Source organism: Acomys minous, assembly GCF_964271855.1.
Source record: "Acomys minous genome assembly, chromosome: 6".
Lineage (NCBI taxonomy): Eukaryota > Metazoa > Chordata > Mammalia > Rodentia > Muridae > Acomys > Acomys minous.
The window spans coordinates 10,192,474-10,217,859 of record NC_140487.1 but is presented as its reverse complement, the minus strand read 5'-3'; the positions used below and the strand labels follow the sequence as shown (position 1 = coordinate 10,217,859).

Genomic DNA, 25,386 nt, shown 5'->3' with positions numbered 1-25,386 from the left:
ATTAACAATAAATCTCACAATGTAATATGTCTGAGTGTGAAGGCGGCAGCAGCAGTAGCAGCAGCAGGAACAAACATCTGTGAAGGGTTCAGTTTAAGCATTAAATCTAATGCTTCTATTCTAATTTCAGAATTCCAAATTGAATCTGTTTATTAGGACGACAGTACTCCGGATCATTAGTTTGGGAGATAATCTATCTTAAAGACGAGGAAACCAAGATCCAAAAAGTGTACAAGGTAGTGACAACAGGGCTGAGGCCCGGGATCCCTTTGCTTTGCCTCCCTGTTAGTACAGAGGCCAGCAGCAGACGAGAGATTGTGAAAAATCACCCAACAACAGACACAGACTGGAAAAAGAAAAGGCCGGAGTGTTAGAAAGAAACAATAAAGACAATTCATGTAATAATCATGAAAGGTCTATTTAAAAGAAAATGATGAAAACATTAGCTAGTGGGCTGAGTCCAGAGATGGTGCCACTCTTTAAAATTTCTTCATAGAAACATCCCCGAGAACCGAGCACAGGTTCACTTCAGTTAGGACACTGAGAAGGTCATCTGCACTTGCAGGTAGAGAAATAGAGCATTGCTCAAACAGCTTAGAATTAGTTTCTCTAATAGCTAACAAATGTGTCACATAAGTCCAGTATAACATTTTTGTTGGCACTTAAAGTGAATGTATTACTCACTAGTGGATGTGCCAGCAAGAAAATCCCCACCCTGTCTCCGCCCCCTCAGCGCCACAGAGGATTATTTATTAAGCAGTGACAGAGGAACTTGGAGTGCAAAACAGAAGTCATCATGGTTATCTAGGTTCTTAAAGATTAACTGTCATCATAGTGTTAAGATCAAATACATTCTGGCCCGATAAAATTTTCCATTAAAAAACCTTCAATTTGAATTTTGGTACTTGAAAGTGTGGCTGGCTTGGTTTCAGGGAAATACCCTTTTCAACTTTTAAATACCTTATACATCACTTTGAATTGATTTAATTCATTTAAATCAGAATTTAATTGAAATACTTTCCACAGAAAAGCTTTTAGAATTGAATTTTACTTTGATAATCACTTATATAAGTCTCATATATTATAATACTTTTAACATATATATTCTAAATGCACACACATACACCATAACTTACCTAAGTCTCATATATTGTAATACTTTTAACATATATATTTTAAACACACATACATACATACAAATATACACACATATATGCTAAAACTGGGTGATTTTTTAGGTTGTTTTAGAATTTTCACTGTCTTATATGATTGACACAAAGCTTACATAAGAATATTCAGCTAATATTCAGAGAATGCTTTCAATGACAAAAATGAAGCTACAGCACGTGACTACCTAACAGCTGAAGTACATCTAAATAAGTACTTGGAGATTTGTAGCCCTAAGTACCAATGTTAAAAGCTACCGGTTGCTCCAAATCAACACCAAGTTTCCACTGAAAGATACTTGAAAAAGAAAATTAAACCCAGACCAAAGAGTAGAATGGATATAATAAGGGCTAAAGCAGAACCAAGGAGGTAAGAAAATACAAGAGTGCGTGCGTGTGTGTGCGCACGCGCGCGCGCACACACACACACACACACACACACACACACACACACACACGACAAGATACGAAGTTGGCTCTTTGAAAAAAGTAGAGAAATTGTTATACCCAGAGCAGGGAGACCACTCAGTGTCAAGATCAGAAAGGCAAGAGGATGTCTATCAACCTCATGAAAAGGAACTCTAAGAAAAAGTTGGGGCAATTAGAACACTGGCAAACTTCTGAAAAAGTGAGCTTGTTCCTGATGATCGGAGGGTTGTACTATTTCTTGCTCGCTGTAGCCCACGTGGCACCTCTTGAGCTAGCTCTGCTCAGTGTCTCGTTTCTCCTGGTAAGGTACTGTAGATAGACTTTCCTTGGATTTCTGACTTTGTGGTGTCTGCCCTGTAGGTCTGACTTCACAGATAATGTCACATGAAATTCTCTCCTGTTTTCTGCAGGCACCCTGATGCTGGTACAGCCTGCTTGGCCTCCCAGAGCTTCTTTTGAAATCTGAGGTGAAGCTTCCACAGCTCCTGCTTTCTTCATACCTGCAAACCCACCATCACATGGATGATACGAAGGTCTGCATCACACTAACTCAGGTGGAAGCTGGGCTCAGGCCAGTCTCTGCAGGAGTCTCTAGGGTGGGGAGGGCTGAAGTCAGGGAAAGAATTGCCCAGGCACCCATGTGCTGCATTCTCAAAGCAAACCCTTCTAAATGAGGTTTTAGATACTTTCTCCCGCATTGGGTGGGTCTAGATATTTCCCGAGAAACCTACAATGCTTCCTCTTTCCCACTGTCCTGGTTTCTCTGTGGTGATGTTAATCTCTTGGCAACTATACCTTCTTTGACCCCAACTTTACATGCCCCTTCCTGGCCAACCTACAGCTTTCCCCACTCTTCTTCCTGGTCACACTTCTCACAGTAAATTTAACTAAAAGCAGCTAACTGAACCATAATAGCTGGTAAACTGTGACCTTGAAATTTCTTCAAGTAGACTAACTAGTCCATGTTTAAATTAAGCTTCCCACAAAGCCTTGAGAATATACGTAAAATCGAAGTTCTTTGCCAAAATTAATACAAATAGAAATCTGCAATAGAGGTCTCATGGGGATGTGGAGCCTCGTAAGTAAAGCCTTTACTATCTGTATGTTTTTTGGCGAATTTGGTCTTATGGCCTCCACACATCTGTGAGGTCAGCTCTGCATACAGCATTCTAAGCTTTTTCTAACTGGCTTCTCTAAACTTTCCTAAGTCACTTCCAAAGCCTCTGACTTTCATATAGTCAGATATAGTATATATCCAACACCAGTACTTTTGTTTCTCATTGAACTAAATTTCCCATGAGTAGGACAAAATACTGAGCAAAGCAATTAATGGGCAGAACATTTTTGGCCAAAAGTTTCAGAGGTCTGCCTCCATTGTTTTAAGTTTGTGGCAGGGGAAAAAAATCAGGGCTGAGACTGCAGAGTGAAGTTACTTGGTTTTGCCAGGGAGCAGGAAAACAACAACAACAACAACAACAACAACAACAACAACAAAAAACAACAAACCAGTAATAACTGGGCTGAGGACAACAAGTCCGCATGAAGGTGGAGGTAATATGGTAGAAACAAGAGTGTTGGCGAGTTTTATGTCAACCTGACACACGCCAGAGTCATTTTTGCATTTTGAAAGGAAGCTAAATTGAGAAACTATCCCAATTAGACTGGCCTGTGGGCTAGCCTGTGGTGCATTTTGTTGGCTTGTTTGTTTTGTTTCTGACTGATGGATGTAGCAGGGCCCAGTTTACCCAGGAGTTGTATCACTCCTGGTTTGGGGATCCTAGATGCTGTAAGAAAGCAAGCTGAGAAAGCCATATGGAGCAAACCAGCAAGCAATACTCCTCTGTGGCCTCTGCGTCAGCTCCTACCTCCAAGTCCTGCCCTGAGAGTTGAAAGTAGAAACAAACGCTTTGTTTTCTGAGCTTCTTTTGGTCATGGTGTTCTATCGCAGAGTAGTAACCCGAACCAAGGGGAAGTAGACTTCCTTTTCAGATATCTGATTTCAGGAGGATGCCACACCTCCAACGTTGGTTCCAAAGACAGGGATACTTTTTGATTCAGACTAATTAAAATAACTTCCAGTGACAACATCCGTCTGTGTAACTGAAGGAGGCATGGAGTTACCTCTTCCAGGAACAGTCATGGCTTCCACTCCCTCAAGCCCATCATAAGGTCACATAAGCCGGGCGTGGTGGCACACGCCTTTAATCCCAGCACTTGGGAGGCAGAGGCAGGTGGATCCCTGTGAGTTCGAGGCCAGCCTGGTCTACAAAGCGAGTCCAGGACAGCCAGGGATACACACAGAGAAACCCTGTCTCAAAAACAAACAAACAAAAAAACCAAAACCAAAAAAACCCCACAAAAAACCAAACCCAAAAAACCATAAAAAAACAAACAAAAAACAAAACAAAACAGAACAAAACAAACAAACAAACAAAAAACAAATAAGGTCAACTAATCAGATTGGGAAAGGGCTTACATTCTAGATATCAGCTGATTTTAAATCCCAAGGAAATCCTTATTAAGTTGATTGATACTTTACCCAAAGAAATAATATCAACAAATACAAAATGATGCCCTCATTATTTTTAGTCTGTAATTTGGAAATCACACTGTAAGGCAGTGTCAAGGCAGGAGTAATGTTTTCAGAAGGCATAGCTACAGCTAAATGTGTAGTATTAATTTCCTCACATTTGGAGAACACTGGGACAGAGCATTTCAGTATTATAAAGAACTCTACAACAAACCCGTTTGGAAAAGAAGTAACATAAATTTCCATCTGATAGCTGAACATTGAGCTTGATTTTGTTAAGTAAAAACAGTAGTAGCCCATCCAAGTAAAAATAACAAAGAACATCTCTTTAAATTGCACTGAAGTAAAAGACCATGTGTGGTTAATGGTTAATTAGGTAAGATGCCTACCTTTTTTTTTTTTTAAAGGAAAATAAAAGTAACACGTATTAAACAGACTTCTTGTCTAAGTATGTGCTGGGAGTGACACACCATTTGCTAAAACAAAACTTTATCTATATCTTGAACTTTCTTTTATAGGAGGTATCACCAAAAAGTAGTTTTCTGTAACAGCTGTTGAAGCGTTAGACCCCCTTCACTGTGTCCTTCCTTCCAACAGTTCCCAGCGGAGCACTTGCGCAGAACGCCGGTGTGAGTCTTGCAGCTTTGGTGTGACTCGCCGGTGTGAGTCTTGCAGCTCTGGTGTGACTCACTGCAGTCCGTGTGCTCTTTCCTTGTCCTGCAGTTCTTTCCCTTTGTTTGCTGTTAGCTCTTAACTATAGGTAACTAATGTTTCAGTGTGGCACTAAGAGACCAAGACCTGAATACCATGCTGCCTGCTAAACGGGACCTGCCTGTTTCTTAAGTTTCACTTTTAAAATTTGAATAGCAACATTCCAAATTGAAAAATAAAAACTTATGTTCTTAGAAATGAGAAATTATGTATCAAATGACATCCACTTTTATAATACCCCTAAAATGTTATATATAGAATATTTGACAAAAATTCATAAAAATGCTAATATATTTTGTGCCTTACTATTTCTTAATTTTTTTATTCTGCATTTAAACTACTTTTCAAAGTACTTATAAAGATTTCCATGTTTCACTATTACCGTTTGTTTTCCCTGACATTTTCATTCATTCATTCATATTTGTTTATTTAATTATTCACTCAGTTTACAAGCTGATTGTAGCCCCTCCCTCCCCTCCTCCTGGTCTCACCCTCCCTACCTCTTCTCCTTGCCCCCTCTCCCTACTCCTCCACCACCAGCAAGCCACCGCAGCACACCAAGCCCCATCAGAACCGCGTGCATCCTCTTCCCCACGTGTCCTGGTGAGGCAGCCTGCCCAAGGGGAAGTTATCTAACAGCAGGCAACAGGGTCCATGCTCTTTGACACTTTCACAATTAATAATTAATAATTTTCTAAGCAAAATCATATAAATAAAAAACCAGTAAGATGATCCTTATTATATAATAATGGAAGGAAATAGGCCTAAAAGGAATATCAATTTATGAGCTCTTCACAAATACTCTAAGCTCTTTGATGACAAATGAGCACACTTTCTCTGAATGTAAAGAATACCAAACGTTTATTTTGCATGTGATTTAGTCAGGTTTAAATGAAAGAGTTAGCCATAATTTATTTCTTGATTGAAATTAACATAAAAATGTAATAAACTATATAATTCAAACTGAAGTCACCTTTAAAGAAAAACTCTATGTTATCATAATTTTTCCTATGGCATAAGGGCAAGGAAATAAAGCAATGTTGTACTACAAATGATTAAAAGCAATGCCAGGACATTCTGAGTAAGATGTGCATACATAACGTAATAAATGTTAGTTATTTGTTCTGGAAAGTTAGCTTGCAGATAAAAAGCAGCAGCCCAAATCCACACACTGTAACTGCCGACCTCTTCAAAACCCGACTCTTCCACGTAGACACTTCTTCCACTAACGGGATATGAGTTGGATCATTTTCCCGTTCATTCTGCATCTAATTTTTAGTGAGGAAAACAGGAGTTAGTAGACAACATATTGAAAGTGAAAACATTTGTTTTGAAAATAAAATCCATATTAACTCACAAGATTTAGATGGAGGAAACTGAATACCTCATGACATATTTAAAGTGAAAACATATATGTCTTTCACTAGTATCTTTCATAGATGATTATTACTTTTACATTAATAAAAAATAATTTTATAGATGATAACTTTTTTCTGGAAGGTACTAAGAATTTATTTCAAAGCTCTAAGTCTATAGGATTAACCAAAAGAAAACTTAAATTATTTGAAGACTTGGTTAGCATGTTTGTTGCAGATTTGTCATGACATACAAATCTAAACTTTTAGGCCACTGTTATAGGAGCAGGGCTTGGCTGCCATAATTATGCAATTCCTAAATATCTTAAGGCCAGCAGAATAGTTTTCAAAATCTTTTTTTGGTATTCAAGTTGGTTAGTGCAAAGACTTAGTTTGAAATGCATATATATGTGTGTAACTAGAAGATGCCCCGCGCGCGCGCGCGCATGCGTGTGTCTGTGTGTGTCTCTGTGTGTGTGTGTATATACGCACATATATGTAACTAGGGGAACCTACCCTGGCACACTTTTGTCCCTCAATAGATGATAATATTTAAAAATGGTATTTTTAAAAAATTGTCCTGAGACAAAGTTCCTTTCATGTCAAATAGTTGCTTTCTATTTTATCTACAAGGAATAAGAACTGGGATTTCTCTCCTTTTGTATTAAATTCAATTAGTATCCCAAAAAAGACTGAGCCATTCTTATAGCAAGTCTACCACAGAAGTTTAGCAAAACTCAGAAGATAGTGCATTGTAACTGCAGGAACAAATATGTCTAAGAGTGTAAGTGGCACACCCAGCAACTCTTAGCAATGGGAGCGCATGGCCTACAGGGCTTGGCTTCTGGCTTCTGAACTCCCACAGCGACGTTCTTTGTGAAGAAGCCCCCAGCAGTGTGTGTGTCTGTGCTGGCAGAGTGGGGGTGGGGAGGACGAGGTGAGAGCGAGCTGCTGGGGGAGGTCAGGAGACAGAGGGTAAGCAGAAAGCAGGAGATCTTGAAAAGATAAAGAGCTGGACACATTCATAGAGTGATATTTACTAGAAACATCCTGTGCTGGAGTGACGAGAGAAATATTTCCAATAACAGTAGGAATAATGCCTTTGAAATCCTACAGTGTAAATATTTAATTTTAAAAGTCTGCAAAATTAATTTCAAATTTATAGCAGAAAAAATGGATTCTGATGCCAATCTCATTAAGACTGTAATCTTGGTTTACCTTCCAAATGGCTTCATTCAGCAACAGGTTCTTTTTTGACACTGATGCTCCATTTACTGAACCCTGAGGCAGTCATTCCTTCACTAAGCAATGACCCTCTCTGACAAGTGTGTCAGTGTGTCGGGTTGAAAGAGAATGATGTGGTGTTAAAGGCTAGCCTTGCCCTCTCCTACCCTCTCTGTTACCTCAGTACACTTATGTGCAAAAGTAAACTTTAAACTCTCAAAAGCCTAACAAGCATGATACCATATTCCCCCAAGGAAGCCTTCCTGATTTTCTGAGTAAAATCTCATTACAAGAACTGTTCATGTAAGACTAATTTAGAAAAGTCAGTCGATTTACTTGCTCAAAAATTAAGACTTTTCTGACTAAAGAACCATGCCTGTCATTGTTATAGGCAATCAGCATATTTCCAGGGTAGTTTTTACATAGAAAATTTGAATTCTAGGTAAAGAAAGGTCACAGAGAAAAGGTAATCCAGGTAGTGAAAAAAAAGATGAAGGTTCTTTTCAAGGTGTATATTACTAAATTAAATATTATGATACCTAATCATATCACACTTTAGGTTCAGTAAGTTCTAAGACAATGCTTACTTTTGTCTGACACTGTATACTCTGGTTCTTTCTCTAACTGCATCTCGCTGTCCTGTCTACATTAGCTGTTAGTTTGAAAAATCAAATCAGTAGCCACTTCTGCCACAAATATGCATTTAGGGATTTCCTACATTTAAAGTGATGCTTTCAAGGAAATTTCTATACACAAAGCTTTGTGCTTTTTCTTGGATTCTCAAGAATATCCTGCTGAGTAAAATGAATTCCGCTCTCCTTCCACTCCAGCTGTGATGGAGGAAGTGAGGATGAGTGGTTATAACTTCTGTGCCCTCAGCAAGTTGAGGCTCGCTTCGGCTGGACGCAGACTCCCAGCATCTGCAGAGAGTGAGTGTCAGCTAGAGCACACTCCTAAGACCCCTCTTCTATCTGAAAGGGGCTGACTTACTTCAGAAGCTGAGATGTATTACTTATTTTCCCCCTTAAAGCAGTCTGATTCCGCTATTATAGAATTTGCTTTACAACTTTGTTCTGAGCTGAAAAGACTTTTGTTGGTTAAATTTATTTTTAAGGAAGATGACAAATTACCTTGAACATAAAGTTTGCTCTTAAATTATTTTAATAAAATGTTGGTAAATATATTAAAAAGGAATTTTGGTTGAAACTGAAAAATTGGATGTGTCACAAAAGTTGTTCAGACATTAAATTTATTTATCGAATCGACAGGAATTCAGAAGTGAGCTTTTAGGAAACTCAGTGTTTCTCCCCCTTTATTTTCTAGCTTCTATAAAGGCTGCTATTTTATTAGCCTGCATCTTAGTATAGACATTTTTTTTTAAAAAAAGAAAAAAGAACGTGCCTTTAAATCCAAACATATGTGGCTCCTATATAAATATAAGACATAAAAAAAAGTCCACATCCTAAAAACAGTTAATTATAAAAGATGATATGGAGTTGGGCCAATAGAAATACTTCACTGCCGTTCTTATCTAGTTAACAGAGCTAGTGCATTTCATTTGCCCTTTTTGCATTTATACAGCTATAAATAAATAATAGTATATTTCCATCTTTAACAAGTGAATAAATATTTTCAATCATTTTCCATTGGTTTCATATTATGTTTTCTGTTTTCAGTACTGAGGATTGAACCAAGAACTTGGCATGTGCTAAGCAAACACTCCACCTCCGAACTATATCTAAGCCCCTAAGTGTACAGTATATGGAATAAACATACCTTAATTATTGAACTGTCCACCTAGTATAAGACACTTGTGGTACACACAGTTTTGGGATAAATGCTTACCAAAAGGTGCAACCATTTTATGGTTCTTGGCTGTCTTGCCTGCCTGTTTTGATAGGGGCTGGGCAGGCAGTGTCCCACGTGGCGAGGCTTAGTGAACTCTAGAAAGACCATCATTGGGTTGGTGTTTTCTTGCTAGGCAGCATGAGGAGCACATGTTCTTCTTCCATGCCCAGCAATGCCTGCCTCTTCTATCTACCTCTCTCTTGAGAACCTGTCCTTTGACCATTTCTCTGTGTCCTACTGGCTGCCTTTTAAAACTGCTTTCCTTCCTAACACCTTGCTGTGAAAGGCCTCCTCGGTTTCCACCAGTGTTAATGTTAAGTACCTACCTTCTGAATTAACTCCTTCAGCTTGCAGACTTCTTCATTCAGATCCTTAACATTACTGACCAGTTCTTCACAAACAGAGGTAAAATTTCTGGGAGAAGCCCACTCCAGTACTATCTGTTGAGATTTCCAAGAGCTACACGTAAACTGGAAATAGCCTTTCACTATTTATATGAACAAAGATTATCTGACACTTTATTTATTTTTGATTATCTGACACTTTAAAAGATTAAATTATATAATTGGCTCTTTTTGTTTACAATAAATCCTGGCAACAAAAGCAAGTCAGTAATTTTATATAAACAGTTGAATCAGTTTACTGTATAAGTTTCCTAAATATATATTTATATATAGAAATTGATATTAGTAGTATTTGTGATAAATAAATACTTTTTCAAAATTTTTAAAATGACATGACTCTTGGATTAGTATTACACATTAACCAGAGGAAAACAAAGCTGTTTATTGTTTTTCATTTTAAAGTCTATATTAGAGACAAACAGGCAAAAGAAAAGCTCAAATAGTCTGTTGTTGTAAGTGAGTATCTATTTAAAATTTCCTTAATTTAGAAAAATTATATGTCAATATAATTTTTAAATAGCATTGAACATGCTGTTTTGTTTCATCTTTCACTTGGATTCTAACAGTTTTTATTTTCATCAATTAAATTGTCATTAACAAAAAATGGCAAGTTTAATACAGAACAGGTTTAGATTTTAGCTTGCCTTCTTCCCCCCGTGCTTGAGGCTGAGAGAGCTCAAGGTTCTATGACAAACCAGATGTAGAAGAGAATATTTAAAAATGTACCACTTTGGAGCGCATGCTGACCAACCAATAGAAATTCATCAGATCAGACCTGCCTAGTAAGTTACCACAGCCTGCTCTTCAACACTCACACTTCACAGAACAACTCTTGCTTAAATACCTTGTGAGAATTTACGGGTAACTCGGAAATGATATTTTGCACAGCTGTGATTAGATGGCCACACTGCTTATTTAATTTCAAAAGGAAGTTGAGGAACTCATCACCACTACAGAAAGGAAGCAAAAAGGAACCAGTTAAAAGTAACTTACTTCAGTCTACCAATCTGCCTAGAAAACTAAAGAGATTTAAAAAAAATTATCGCCTATCTAATATATATTTGGAACTAAAATATGTATTAAGTATAAAAGAAGACCAGGTCTCTAGTCTCACAAATGCTGAATTCCTTTACCCCTTCTTATTTATTACATAGTTTTTGTGGTATGAAAATTGAACCCTGGACTTTGCGCTTGCCAGATAAGCTCTGCCACTGAGTCAAAGCCCCTGCTCAAAGAATTTTAAATTCCAAGATGAGATATAGACACGTAATTGTTATTTGGAGATATATAAAAAGAAGGAATATTAAAGAACCAATATTTGCATGTCATTCATGGAGGATACTGTGTGATGATTTTTATATGATTTGTTTTTCCCCATCACAGTCTGCAGTGGCTCACACCTGTTCACAGGTGAACTATCTGAAACTCACCGACCATTAATTTAGTACTATACACTACTGTAGGAATAAGGAATTAGAAACAGTTGATAGAAATTATACTTGGATTAAACTTGGAGCCAAATAATACTTTTTCCATCTAGATAAGGAAGGGAAGAAGCTCTGGACAGAAAGATTTGGTAGTTATGGAAGTATAAAAGTAGAGGACCAGTTAAGGCATGGCTAAAGTAAAATCACAAGGAAGTAGCAGCAATAGGCTGAACGTAACTTAACTCTGAAAGGATTCTGTATTTTTCATAATGTAAGGGAACTAAAGGAGTTCAAGCAGGGAGCAAGTAAAAACTTGGTGTCAATGTTTCTTGGTGACTGGTTGTGGATTAAAGTAACATAGAAATGGAAGGAAAACCAGGAAAAAAGAAAGAGAATGCACATAAAATTTAAGTAATCTCATTTTTATTTTTTCATTTTACTAGAAGAGTGTACCATTGAGGAAGGAACTGAATTTGAGGATGGATGATGAGCAGAGCAGAAGATGAACAGAAAACACTGCAGCCACAGGAAGAGCACAGACTCTTAAGAGGGATGACCTGGGTTTGGACTCAGCATGCACATGTAGAGAGCTTTCCACTCTGGTAAAAGCCCAATCTCAAGCCAGATACTGCCAACTCTCTAGAATGGAGATAAGATTCTCAGGAGGACAGAAAGAGACTATATAAAATATCCCATATTCTGTCTAGCAAAAGTATGACATTTGAGTTAGCTAAATTATGGTGTAACTTCAACAACATGAGATGAGCAGGTGGTAACAATCAGTGAACAGTGGAAAGTCTAAGTCTTACAACCATATTTATCCCAATATCGTAGACTCAAGAGACTTGATACAATTCAGAGTCAGAGAGTGAATATCAATAAGAAAAGCTGTATTTTATATTCACTAGTATCTAACAAGATTAATGTTTCCTTGTAGCATGAATGTGAGTACAAACCAAGGTAGCAGCAGTATTAAAACTATGAGTCTGAAGCTCACAGAGAAAGGATACATGAAAAAAGGAGAGCTGAGACGGGGAAGTTTCTTGAAGGGCTTAAGTTTTGAGATGCTTTTGATGCACTGAAGTGGATTTTAGGTAGCTTAGAGCTCAAAGAAAACATTGAAGGAGAAATTGATGACTGTTGATTAGTTTGTTCAAAAGCAACACTTAAGTTTAAAATTTAAATTTTACAAACATGCCAAGGCATAAAAAGTAAACAATATATGTGCATTGCATTCTTGTAACATATTATTTTAGAAATTTGACACGCACAAAAAGTATCTTAAAATAAATCAGTGGTTTAATTGTTGAAATAAAATTATCAGGAGATTACAATCAATCAATTCAACTTTTCCTGCTGTTAGTTTTCTTATGACTTAATGACTAATTTCTTCTTTAAAGGATGACATTGAACAAATGGGAAGCAAAACCTTGTCTTTACAATCATATAAACACAGTCTGTGATTTAATAACAAGGCCAAATTCCTGGAATATGTGCCTGACATTTTTATTTTTTAAAAAATTCAGCAGTTTTAATAAGTGAGCCATTCATGATTCTCCACTCTTTAGGTCTATTAAAGTCCACAAATACATTCATACAGGCCATGCTGCCGCTATAAATATAAGTAGCATTGGCAATTCTAATATGCAAGTTAGTCACCTAGAATCTGAGATAGTACTTCATAGAAACATTGATGAAACAAGAGATCTTTAAGAACTGCTGATTCAAAAACATCACCACTGATATGTATTTAATGCATTTAAATATTAGGAGCTATGATATTATCTAGAAAGGATAATACCAAATGCTTAAGTCCTTCCTTTTATATGTAGGCAAAGCAATGGGAAAAGAGTATTTATAATGTGGACTCTGTAACAGGCTCTGAGAAATAAGGATCATACAGATAGTTTCTTGCAAAGTTCTAAACAATACAGAAATTTCTTTGAATCATAGCTATATGGTGAAACTTAGAAAGCTACGTAAGTGATGCCAAGGTGTCATTTGTAAGTATTCTTCTTATGGTACATGTGTTTCTTTTTAAATATGGTAATATTGACATCAAAATATTTAAAAAAATGAACTAACTAGTCAATCATATAATTTAAAAGACAAAAGTCTTTCAGGTTTTCTAGTCTATGTTTAAATTCTACCTATCCTTTGTAGCTATTGCTCAGTTACTGAGCTGAACCAAACTAGAAATCAAAAGGAAAGTTTCCAAACACACATAAATCAAGGGACATATCTTCAAATAATATGTGAATAAAGAAGAAGCCTTGAAGGAAAAACTATATACAGAAAATCTATGAAAATGACCATTTAATGTATTAAAATTCTGTGGCATTCAATTACATCCACATTTGGAGGAAACTGCAAGTGGCATATGCTTAGATAACAAAAGGGAATGTAGCAAGGTGGCCTGCACCTGTCATCTTCCATTGGGAAGTTAAGGCAGGAAGACTGAGCATGGAAGGCCAGTCCAGGTCACAGAAGACGATCCTGTCACAAAAAGAAAGGGAGGGAAGGACGTAGGGAAGGAGAAATACTCGACTCCTACCACATTAACATATAAAAATAAATTCAAAGCAGGCAGAAGGAAGGAAACAATAAAGATAACAGCAGAAACCAATGAAACTAAAAACTGTAATGAAACAAAAAGGTTCTCCAAGCTGGTGAGATGGCTCAGTGGGTACAGCACTGGGTACCAAGCCTGACGACATGAGTTCAAACTCTAGAGCCTACATGGTGATATAGAAACCCAAGTCCCGTAAAGTTGTCCTCTGCTCCCACTTACACACTTGACATGCATAAACCCTATTCCCACGTAAACACAAAGGAAGCATTAAGTTAAAAGGAGTGGCAATCTAAAAATTAATCTCTAGCAAGGCTGATTAGAGACAAACATGGAGAAACATCAATAATGATAGTGCAAAGATATATTATAATAGAGTGCGCAGGTACCAAAAGGATAGCAGGGAACAGCACCAACTCTGTATGTTTGTGAATGCGACCACTTAGGAATGGGACAAGACCTTAAAACCAGCAATTACAAAAACGAACCCTAAGTAAAATAGCTTCAGCTTTAATAGTTTTCTAACTACTAAAGAAGATACGGTTGTGATGAAAAATATACCCTAAAATAACCCCAGGCAAATTATTTTAGTGGGGAAATCTACATAAATGTTTAAAGACAAATCAACACTAGTCTCCACAAGTTTCCTTGTCCAGAAAACAGACGTGAACGATAATTCCCTAATCATTTAGTAATGCTGTCACTCCAACACCAAGACTAGATAAAGCACAAAGAGAAGCTTAGAGTAACACCTCTCATAACTTAGATGCAAGCCTCACATAGTAAGGCTGAAATGAAGATGAACTTAAGGGCAATGCTTTCTTTGTAGCTGTTGTGAAACTATTACCGATTTTTCTTTTCTCCTTTGTGTGCGTGTGCGTGCACGTACATGCTCTTCATATAAAAGCCAGAGGGCAGCACCATTCCTTAGGTCCAGTCCATCTTGTTCTCTAACACAGGGTGTCCTGCTGGCCTGGGACTCACTGAGCAGGCTACGCAAGAGAGCCCCAAGCATCTGTCTGCCTCTGTCTGCCTAGCACTGGCTTGCTTGAGATTTACCGACTGAAATCAGGGCCTCACATTTGCACAACAAGCACTTTACCAACTGGAGCATGATCTCAGCTCTATACTTTGGAGTTTGACATGTACCCTGATTTAAAGAGAGTGAGAACTATGCTGGAAAAAAAAACTCGCAGTATGCGATTTAGCAAGATACAATGAAAAAGACATGCAAATTGTTTCTATGCAAATTAACAAGATGTAGTGTCTTGCATCTTTACAATAATTTTCTAAATATTAACTTTATAAAGTGCATCTGGTTCAGACTACTGTGTATCTAAAAACCCATTTTCTTGGGGGAAACAGTGGCATTAAATCAGGCACTAGACTAAAAAAGAATTCTTGGTTGTAAGTAAAATTAATGTAAACTGATAATTTTACCTGATTTCCAACTTAGTCACTTCAGTTAATTCTCCAAAATTTATCTCTTCTACTTCCAGTTCCTTAAGAGCAGCCAGAATCTTCTGCTGATCTTTACTGGTAATTCCATTCTAAGGAGAAATAATTTAAAGGTTCAGTAAGATAGTCACACTTGAATAATTTCATATTCAAGACCACTAAAGCCATTTTCTAGATGAGTTTATATCTTATAAAATAGGCAACTATTGGAAAAGTAATACACTTAAATATATTGTTTGCTTGTATCTTGACAAAGTTACATCATTAAATGGTTTCGGTATATAGTTAACTATAGTCATTTTTTTTGCAATATAAAATGATAACTGTGATAGATTCAAAAGTGATATTATTAATTAGCATTTAAAATATTATCATTCTAAAACACATGACAAATGGCTTTTCCTCAAAAATACTGTTGAGGGTGTTATTAGTGATAAATGAGGATTAATTTCTTTACTTGTATTTCACCTTCAATGTTAAAGTTAACTTCTTTCCTGGTTTTAGTTAGGTACTACATTACATTGGATTTTAGTAGTCATAGTATTAATAGAGATTTTAAGTATCCAACGTGTTCATACAGAAAAATCATTACTATAGAAATCCTCCTTACCAAAGTTCCTCTAAAACTCCCCACACCTATTTTTTGAATTATTAATGTCAATAGATGATAACACAATTGGTGATAACTTGGAAGACACAGTGTATTCCCACATTAAAAGTCACCTTTTACTTCAAAGTAGCCTCTTTTAACAAATCAACCTCCCACCTGCAAACAAATAGCAGTTCTAGCTGAGCTATATGAATGATCGTAGGAAGCCCTATACATGTTCTTAAGCAATTTAATACTGGGGAATGATTTACACATGGGAATTCACTGTTGTTTCTAACCAATAACCGACAAAATATCAGTCTACAAAGTCCTAGGATTTTTAAAATATAAAACAAAGGAATGTGTAAGTTTAAAAACACTGAAGATTATATCTGGCATTTTCTAAGTGACACTAACCTTCGTAAGCTCATCTTTCTTCATGGTCAGAAGGTGTCTTAACGTTATATCCCTTTCCTGCACAAAAGGCAAAAACCCCACCACCTTTCAGTGTGAACAATTCAAAGCGAAGTAGGAAAGGAAGCTGTCACTTACCTACTTTCTCAAATAGCTTCCAGGCTTTCAGAAGGTGTATGGCTAGAGAATGTGTACTCATTTACAAAAACACACAGTACATAATTTCCCAGAATCAAAGAAAATGGCTAGCACTCATATCTGCTTAGCAAAAAGAGAATGTTCTGAAAACTTGATAGAAATTACATTTTATGTATTTCATGAGTATTTAAATTTTGGATGGCATCAGAGTGAACTATCAGTAACATGAATTTTGATGCAGGATTTCCTCAGAAGTTTCACATTGTACAATGAACCCAACTCTGAAATAACTGAACCAATGTTCATATTCCTAGGAAACTCTGCCTTAAACAGGCCCTGTGCTTCAGCATCCTTACCTGCTAACAACTGCCATCTACTCAAACCCTACACTGCATGCTTCAAGCACACACAGTTCTTAGTATATAATCTAACCTAATCATCATGACAATCAATACTTGTCCTCAAAGGAAAAAATGATATTTGAGTAGCATATTCCAGTTAATAATCAAAGCAAATATCTGATATAGGACTGTCTGGTTCAAAATCATGCTTCTAGTATTCCACCCACAAAAGGCAACAACTGTAAACATGGGCTTAAGTGTGTACAGATGTATCACAGAAGTTTTGAAATCCAGACAGATTCTAATATTAATATTAATATATATATATATCCTAGGTTAATAAGTTTTAAAGTGCTTATTATAAATTTTAAACAAGGTAGACTAAAAATGAAGGAGAAATAAATGGCATACTTGTGAATAAAATTCAATTTTATTCTAATATAATGTTATGCTACATATAAGCACACATACATAAAACTCACTCTGCTTTATATGAAATCTTACCTTTAATAAGTCTGTCATATGTTCAAGTCCAAGACCATGTAAAAATATTTCCAGATCTCCAAAGGCTGTATACGGACTATAACATACCACAGCAAGGTCACTTTCAGAACAGACTACACATACACAGTAGTATACGTGCATGCCAATTTCAGAGCACGCATGAGAATGAGTAAGAATGAATCCAGGCAGAATATATTTTTAAGTTTACACAGATCATTTAAATGCTGCTTCAAAGCAATAAACTAGGTTCTGTCTCTGAACTCTTCTCTCCCCATCACCCTACTTCCTGTCCCTTCTAAAGCTGAAAAATTAAACTCAGGGCTTCACATAATCTAAGCAGTGAACGACATTCCCAACCCAAAACAAAGTTTCTTAAGCAAAGAAACAGAAAACATGAGTGGTGCTATCCAGCTCATCTTTCGTAAGATTTAAAATATTCATCAGTCTTATTTGTCATGAAATATCGCAAAAAGAAATTCTTTCAATGAAATAAACATAAATTAGATGGTAACTATAAACATAAGAACTAGAGATTGTTTTGTACCCACGTGTTGAACAACAGGGTTCAGGGATTTGTTCTTTCAAATTCTTAGCTTATAAAACCAGAGAGATGATTAAAAAGAGCTAGAAAATAAGATCTAACACCAACAAGTTTAAACACAAATATAATCTTGAGTCTCTTAAAAGTAAAATTTGGTATTTTACTAAAAGTGTATATTAAAGTCGGAGTTAGTTAAGAAAACAACTAAATAAAACTCTTCTAAACTTCTGGAGAACAAGGCATCTAAAATCCAGACATTTTAAAATGCTTATTAAAGTTTAAAACACCAGCTATCTTAAATAACCTGCCTATTTTACTACAAATAATAAAACATTCATCCTATATGCATTCTATTAAACTCAAATATGTTACCTAAATATGTGATCTTTTTCTTTGTCAGAGTCTGTGGCCAACAGTTTACAAATGGTCTCCTCTTTGGTCAGATGGTGGAGTTTTTGTTCCAGTGGATTCAGAGTCAAAGAAAGAAAGTTGGAGATCTGAAAAAAGTTCCAAGTCACTCAGATACAGTTAACATTATTATCCCCTACACTGAAATGAAAGGGAACGCATTAGGCTTTTTCTATGTAGAAAGAAAATTCTAACAAGGTGGTGGTTCAGAGATTTATAACTCTTTTTCAGTTTGTTTTGTTTTGTTTTTTTGAGACAGGGTTTCATTGTGTAGCTTTGACTATTCTGGAACTCTCTGCAGACCAGGCTGGCCTTGAACTCACAGAGATCCACCTGCCTCTGCCTCCCCTGAGTTCTGAGATTATAGGCATGCAGCACCACCACCCAGATAAATTTATAATTCTTTATCCTGAGAAACTTTTTGTTAAAGCAAGTAAATGCTTCCTTAACCTAAAAGAATAGTAAGAGTACACAAATTCAGAAATTAAAAAATCAAGGATAGCGATTAATATTTTCAAGAAGATATGAAACATTTTATACAAATTATTTATAAACTAAACAATACTTGAATACAAGCAATATTTGAAATACATGGCTAAGCTGGGTTCAAGTATTTAGCACAACTACAAATCACACACACAGACCCCAAGTGCACATCTCAAAGCAGTCTGTGCCTATTGTAGTGTACTTCCAGGGACAGATTAAGACGTCATTATCTTTTCATATCATTTTAGGTGACTGTACTATCAGTGCTTTGATTTAAAAGATTAATATCCTAGCAAAATACAGTTTTCATTACCTTCTTGGCAAAGAAAACCTAGTCAAGTATTTAATAATTGCCCAAAATGCTTTTGTTATACTTAGGAACTGTGACAAATAATATAAACATTCTACCCGATAATATAATGACACAGAAAGTACACAGGTACATACCTCGAGATGTTTATTTCTTTTTGCAATCTCGCTTGGTGTTCTGCCATCTTTGGTCTGTAGCATTTTATTAGCTCCAAGTTCAAGCAACTTCAGAATTACATTTTTATGACCCTGACGTGCTGCCCATGTTAAGGCCTGTAAGTGTGGGAAAGCAGGCTGTTTAAAAAGGAGTGCATGTGAGATAGATAAGAGATATTTTCACCGGTATTTATGGCACAGTAAAAAGGAGAGCATAGCTAATTAGCAGAGTGATGCAATCTCCTCATTGCACAATATAATGTAAACATATTTCCAGCTGTACTTAACAGATCTTATAGAACCAAACACTGTTTTGCGCAGTTAAGTTAAGCCATGGAATAAAGAACGTATCTGCCAGTACAGATGTTTGTGTGCGTTTTCTAGAACCCTGGTTTTGTTGTGCATACAGCTTCTTTTATCAAGGGCCGAATGATCTCCCCTTTCTCTAAACTGTTGCTATCACAGTGCTTTCTCCCAGCAGTGATTACAGCCCAAGCCCAAGCCTTTTACAAAACATTCTTAACTCTTTGACAGCAAACATCAGCCAAACAAAACTAGCACTTTCTGTAGGTACTGATATAATATCACAGTATCACTGTCTCAGGAATAGAAGTCAACACTGAAAAGCATTTCTCACAGTATAACCACTCTCATCCTGGGCGTTAACTTCTGCTCCATGAGCAACAAGCAGAGCAACAACCTGAGTATGACCGTCGCGGGCAGCATACATGATTGGAGTCATAAGTCTCCTACAGAGCAAGAGGAAAAACACAGATGTGTTCTTGTTACCATTAGCAGCCGTTCAACACAATACTATCAATAATGCTTTAAAAGAAAAGAGAAGGCGATAAGAGCTTTCACTATAGCAAGTAATAAAAAAAATAAAAAACAAAAAACCATAACTGGGTGTCACAGGTATATCAACCATATTCCAGGCCCCATGCCCAGAAGTAGACAGCCATCACAAAAATCAATTCTATTTTGTGTGTGTGTGTCTTTTGTTTGGGCATTGTCTTATTGGCTATGTTTATTTTAACCTTTGGGTTTGGGGGGAGGGAGAGAAAGAGAGAGAGAGGGAGAAGGAGGAAGGAAGGGAAGGAGGGAGGAGGGAGGGAGGGAGAGAAACTGAAAGAGAAATTAAATATGTAATTGGCTAGGGTGGATCTAGGAGGAGGAATTAGAGGAGCGGGAAAGAATATGACTAAAATATATTGCATGTAAAATATGTAAAAATAAAAAGTTCAACCTTCAAGTAAATAACTAAAAGTACTAAATACTTACACCATACTCTATAGCAAAGAAATCTACACCCACCTTTAAGTTTCCTGCTTTCTAATATGAATAATCAATTAACACTTTCCTCTAGAACTTAATCAGAGAGCCCATTCTGCTCACGCTGGGAATCCAATGATAGAAGACCCAGCTAAGGCCTCCGACCCACTGGATCTCCTCGTGTCTTAATTTAGTCTATTACCACCCTATGTTAGTTAGGAATAGACTTTTATTCTGAGCTAGGAATTAACCAATCCAGATAGAGATCAAACCATTTCTTTGCAAATATTTCTTGAGCATCTTCTGAGAAAGAGTAGTGATTTCTCTGTAACTCATCACTTCCTCGAGCTGGAATTCAGTCCCTCTGTCCCTGGACATTAGTTTCCGGGCGCATACTTGTTGTATGCAGTAGAATATAAGCATAATCTGTTTTATGGAGATCTGATATTTTGGGTCCAGTGCTTCAGAGTCATTCACATTATTTGATTTATATGTGAAAAACTTCAGAGAGAATAACATATGGAATTATTTAAGAATTCAAAATACTACCTGAAGTTCTTGTTTGTATTTACATTACTTAACAAACAGGGTATCTCTCTATAAGGTGTATTAGCAGGAGATTTTTTTCCTGGATGTGACTTCTTTTAGCAAAACCACTGACACTTGTTCCTTTCTCTTCTCTGTATTTTGAATTCAAATGTCTGTTTTTAAGTTCTAGGAGCTTTTTTCCATGTTACATTTATATCTCCTTATGTAATCATTCTCCCTTAGCAATTTTGTGTTCTGTGAAAACTCTGTCAATTCTTTCCCCAGATTTGGGAAATAATTATTCTCTATTTTGTCTCTAGGTATAGTTTCATTGTTGAAATAAGTCTTTTTTAATGTTGACTCTATTTTTTACTGCAATTATTTTAATTACCAAGACTTGTCATTAATTAAATTCTCAATCATTACTTTTTTTCTGGCTAGTGTGTCAAGTAATCATTATTTCAAGAAGAGATACAGTATACAAATATTGATAAAAATAACTTGATGAATGAATATGGCCCACAAAATATCTTTCTAATACTTACATCACCTAAGGAATGCTCAGCCTGGAATAGATTTGCAGCAAATGTAGAACTGGAGTGATGCTGAGGTAGGATAAAAGTTCTTAGTTACAAGAACTTTTTCGGTAACCCTTAGTTAAAATGTAAGAACTTTACAAATAAGTATTGGTGCCATTTTATGAAATGTGCTACCTTGTGGAGTAATGACAAGGACACGATGGCCATGAAGTCAGAAAGCGGGCACACAGCCTTTAGTGTCTCTAAGGTGTGCTTATGACACGTCTGCTTTTTGATTTTGCAGTTTACAATTAAAATACTTGGGACTTTTGAATTTTTGAGGCTTACCACTGACTGTGCTTATGAGTCCCCCTATTTATTACTATGGAAGTGAGTATAGTTTCTTTTTACTTTGCTTTGCATTTAATGAGTTACAGTTTCAAAAGATACATCCTTCTTTTGTTCTTTTTCCCATTTATTAATTTATTTACTTTATATCAGATTGCAGCTTATCCTCCCTGTCTGTCCCTCTCACCTCCTTTTCCCTCCTCTCCTGCCCTTTCTCCTTAGAGATGGGGAGACCTCTCAGTATATTAACCTGCCTTTGCTTATCAAGATGCATTAGGACTAGGTGCATCTTTTTATACTGAGGCTAGACTTGGCAGGCCAATTACAGGAAAGAGATCCAAAGGCAGGCAACAGAGTGAGAGAGGCAGCCCCTCCTCCAGTTGTCAGGGGACCCACATGAAGACCAAGCTGCACAACTGTTACATAGGTATGTGTGGTTCAGTCTCTGTGAGCCTTCATCAGCCCAGTTAGTCAATTCTGTAGGTGTTCTTGTGGTGCCCTTGTCCTTTCTCACTCCTTTGTGGTTTTTTATATAAATTTTAAAACTATGTTTCTTTTAAAACATATGCATTTATATTATTACACATGAGTAAAATAAACTACATACAGCAGGAAGAACCATGAAACAATCAGGAACTATATAAATGTTACATTCACAGTGATTTGGCTATTTGTATTTGGCAAACTTGAAGCAAACATCTTTCCTATCTTGTTGGGTCTAAATTTCTGAATGGAGATTAATATCTATCATGCCTCATCTCTATTAACTTAAAAACATCTTGATCTAAAAGCATCTTAACCCCTAACCTACTAAGCTTAATTGAAAGACTAAACTATCTGGTCTTCAAACCCATGAGGGACTTGAGAAGGGATAAAACTTAAATGTCTGAGTGAACCGAGAGTGCGGGTTAGCAGCTTCCAAAATGAAGAAATGGCTGAGATAGTTTACTGCCTGAACAGTCACCCAACACTGCTCCTTTGTCTTAATGCAGAAATCCTTGCAGATTGTGACCGTGCTAGTGTCTTTTGCAGTAGGTCTACTGGCTCCCTCTAGTGGTCAATATAGTCACTGGAGTAAATTAGTTTGAATTAAATGGATGAGGACCTGGGCAATGTGTCCTGCAACAAATGGGATGGTCTCACTCTAAATGTTAATAGTGTCCCAGCTGAGGAAAATAACTTTGTGTTCCCATATATATATGACAAAGTACCTTATCTTCACTCTTAGATGATGAAAAGACTAAATACAGAATTTCAGATCAAAATTGATTGCTCAGACCATTTCTCTTCTTTCATATATACAGCTGTTAAATTGTCAAATAATGATAACGATCATTTTTGCATAGAAAGTATTTTGATATAACACTTATTTCCTTATTAAGTTTTAAATTTCCTTAAGATCTTTTGAAGTTGTTATGTACCTATGTATTTTATTTCTTAATGAAAATGTACACACTGCTTCTTTAGTTTACTTTTCTTTCTGCTGTGACAGAAGGTTTTATTTTGGCTCCCAGTTCAAAGGTACATAGAGGTGAAGTCATGGTGACAGGCACTTGAGGCATCTGGTCACATCGCATCCACAGAACAAGAGAGAAGCATACTAATGCTCAGCTTACTTTTTCTTTTTCATTCAGTTCTGGGACTACAGCCAATGAGACTGTTCACCTAATTAGGGCTCCCACCTCAGCACACCTCCAGAAAAACTCCCTCACAGACCTGCCAAGACGTTTGTCTTCTACGCAATTCTAGACACTGTCAGGCTGACAATGTTAGCCATTACACTTAGAAATACTTATTATGTAAACATTTTCTCATGGAAGCAAAGAATCTTTTATTATTTAGGAATGAGGTCTTCAGGATGTGCCTATTCCTAGCCATTAGGGCTTCAAAGATAGCACATCTATCTTTCTTTCTGGAAGCTTATCAGACGGTACATTTGACAACATTCTTTGTTTCCTATCTATTAAATAGAAATAGATTTCTGTTCTATTAGGTGTTGTGTTGTATTCTAGACACTTCCCTCACATCTAGCTTCTAACCCACTTAGCTACTCTCAGCAGTGACACACTTAATATGCACACACACGTAGCTTTGACATATGACCAGTTTAACACTTGGCTGTACTTGTTTCACAAAGTCCATCTGTTATGTTATGGCTGCAAATCCCTCTTCCATTCTTCAGGGTGATAAGGCCCCTTTCAGGTTCTCCTAGTTTTCCTTTCTTTAGTATCCACTTTCCTTGGACTTGCTGCACATGTCTAATCTTATGATGCTGGTATTCTCTGAAGTTTACTCACTAGTGGCTATGCACCCTGCTTTCTGGCCTACTGTCATGATCTAGCAGAACACAGAAGACTCAAGTCTGATGTCCTTCCCTTGTCAGTTGGTCATGCAGACTGGAGATGTTCCCAGGCTTCCCATCCTGCATTCTTCTGAGATACACCCTTTCCAGGCCAGAAGCGCTCCTCTTTGTTTTAAATAGAACTTTTAAAAACTTTTTAAAATTATTTGATATCTACATTTTTTGTGCAAGGTAAAGATGTATCTTCTGCTTAGTATATTAAAGTCATAAAGCTATTTTTGTCCAAATTGTTGATATTAGTCAAATTTTCATCTAGAAATTTCAGAATTATTCATAAGGTTAACACAGTCTCCTTGGTCCTTTCAATAGGCTACCTAATTTTACAAAATTATATAAAAATACCCCCTTAAAATGCTCTCATCTCAGCAGTTTTAAATTTTTTTCATGTAATACACCTTAACATTGTTTTTGTTTAGGTCCTTCATTTTTCTTTTACACTTATTACTAGACTATGTTTACTCTCAAGAGTAGGATCTATGTATTTTCCAGTGATTCACACTTTATAAACTGGAACATCTAAATTTTGCACATTAGCATTAGAAAAATGATAAAATTTCATTTCTATTATTTCTAGCAGTTTCTGTTTTGGATTTACCAAGTGTAAATCTAATATAATCTTAACATTATAACTTTGTTAATCCTTTCAGAACTGAAAACAAATGGCTAGTGGCTTTACCAGATGCAGCAAAGCTCAATGGCGTAGGTCAGAGTTCACCACGTTTCCTGTGGAATCCCTTAATCTTTGTGAGCACACATAGATATGCCATGGTTGTGGCATTCAACTCTGTTATTCCAGAGTTGAAACTTGCCACAGATAACATATAAATGCTCTGTAGAAGTAAATTAAAACACACTTGTGCTCTATTACAGTCCTGCAGGTCTGCCAACTTCTGAGTTAGAGTATAAGCAGTCATGTTAGCTAGCTTAGGTTCAAAGCTAGCCTATTGTGCATTTGTATCATAAATTATTTTTCTGAACCTTTTATCAAGTCTGACTTTCTGGCTACTTCAATAAAACTCCCACTAGAGGGCAACAACACTCAACTTGATAGTAATACTCATTCACAATGCTATACCTACTACTTCTTTGTATTATGAATTAAATGGTTGGCTTATCCTCATGCACATATTTTATGAACATTAAACTATTATCTACTCTTTTTAAAATCTGCTTACAAGTGTAGCTGGAAGAATAATGAAACAAACATTATTTGGGCAATGATAAAGTGGTAAGAACTGTGTATCTACTTCCAGGAATAGAGTAGTTTTAGAACAACACTGGAGGGGGCTGCTACAGTATGTTGGAAGTGTTGCAGGCTAGTCTCCATCTGAGGAGATGGTGTGGAACCCTT

General features: G+C 36.5%; 1 protein-coding gene across 3 annotated transcripts in view; it reads right to left on the bottom strand.

The window, feature by feature from the left end:
• Positions 1-5,680: 5,680 nt before the first annotated feature.
• ASZ1 (ankyrin repeat, SAM and basic leucine zipper domain containing 1) overlaps positions 5,681-25,386 on the bottom strand; it is a 44,205-nt gene continuing 24,499 nt past the window's right edge. For 2 of the 3 annotated variants that reach the window (XM_084785746.1, XM_084785748.1), the window contains 9 exons: positions 19,645-19,756; positions 18,990-19,124; positions 18,021-18,145; positions 17,108-17,183; positions 16,128-16,184; positions 15,104-15,213; positions 10,512-10,617; positions 9,590-9,703; positions 5,681-6,104 (listed from right to left, as the gene is read on the bottom strand). In XM_084785746.1, the coding sequence (XP_084641872.1) occupies positions 5,952-6,104; positions 9,590-9,703; positions 10,512-10,617; positions 15,104-15,213; positions 16,128-16,184; positions 17,108-17,183; positions 18,021-18,145; positions 18,990-19,124; positions 19,645-19,756 (988 nt within the window). In that variant the 3' untranslated portion in view covers positions 5,681-5,951. Of the gene's footprint in view, positions 6,105-9,589; positions 9,704-10,511; positions 10,618-13,415; positions 13,591-15,103; positions 15,214-16,127; positions 16,185-17,107; positions 17,184-18,020; positions 18,146-18,989; positions 19,125-19,644; positions 19,757-25,386 lie in introns of those variants that run through there. The other variant, XM_084785747.1, reaches the window with a different exon arrangement.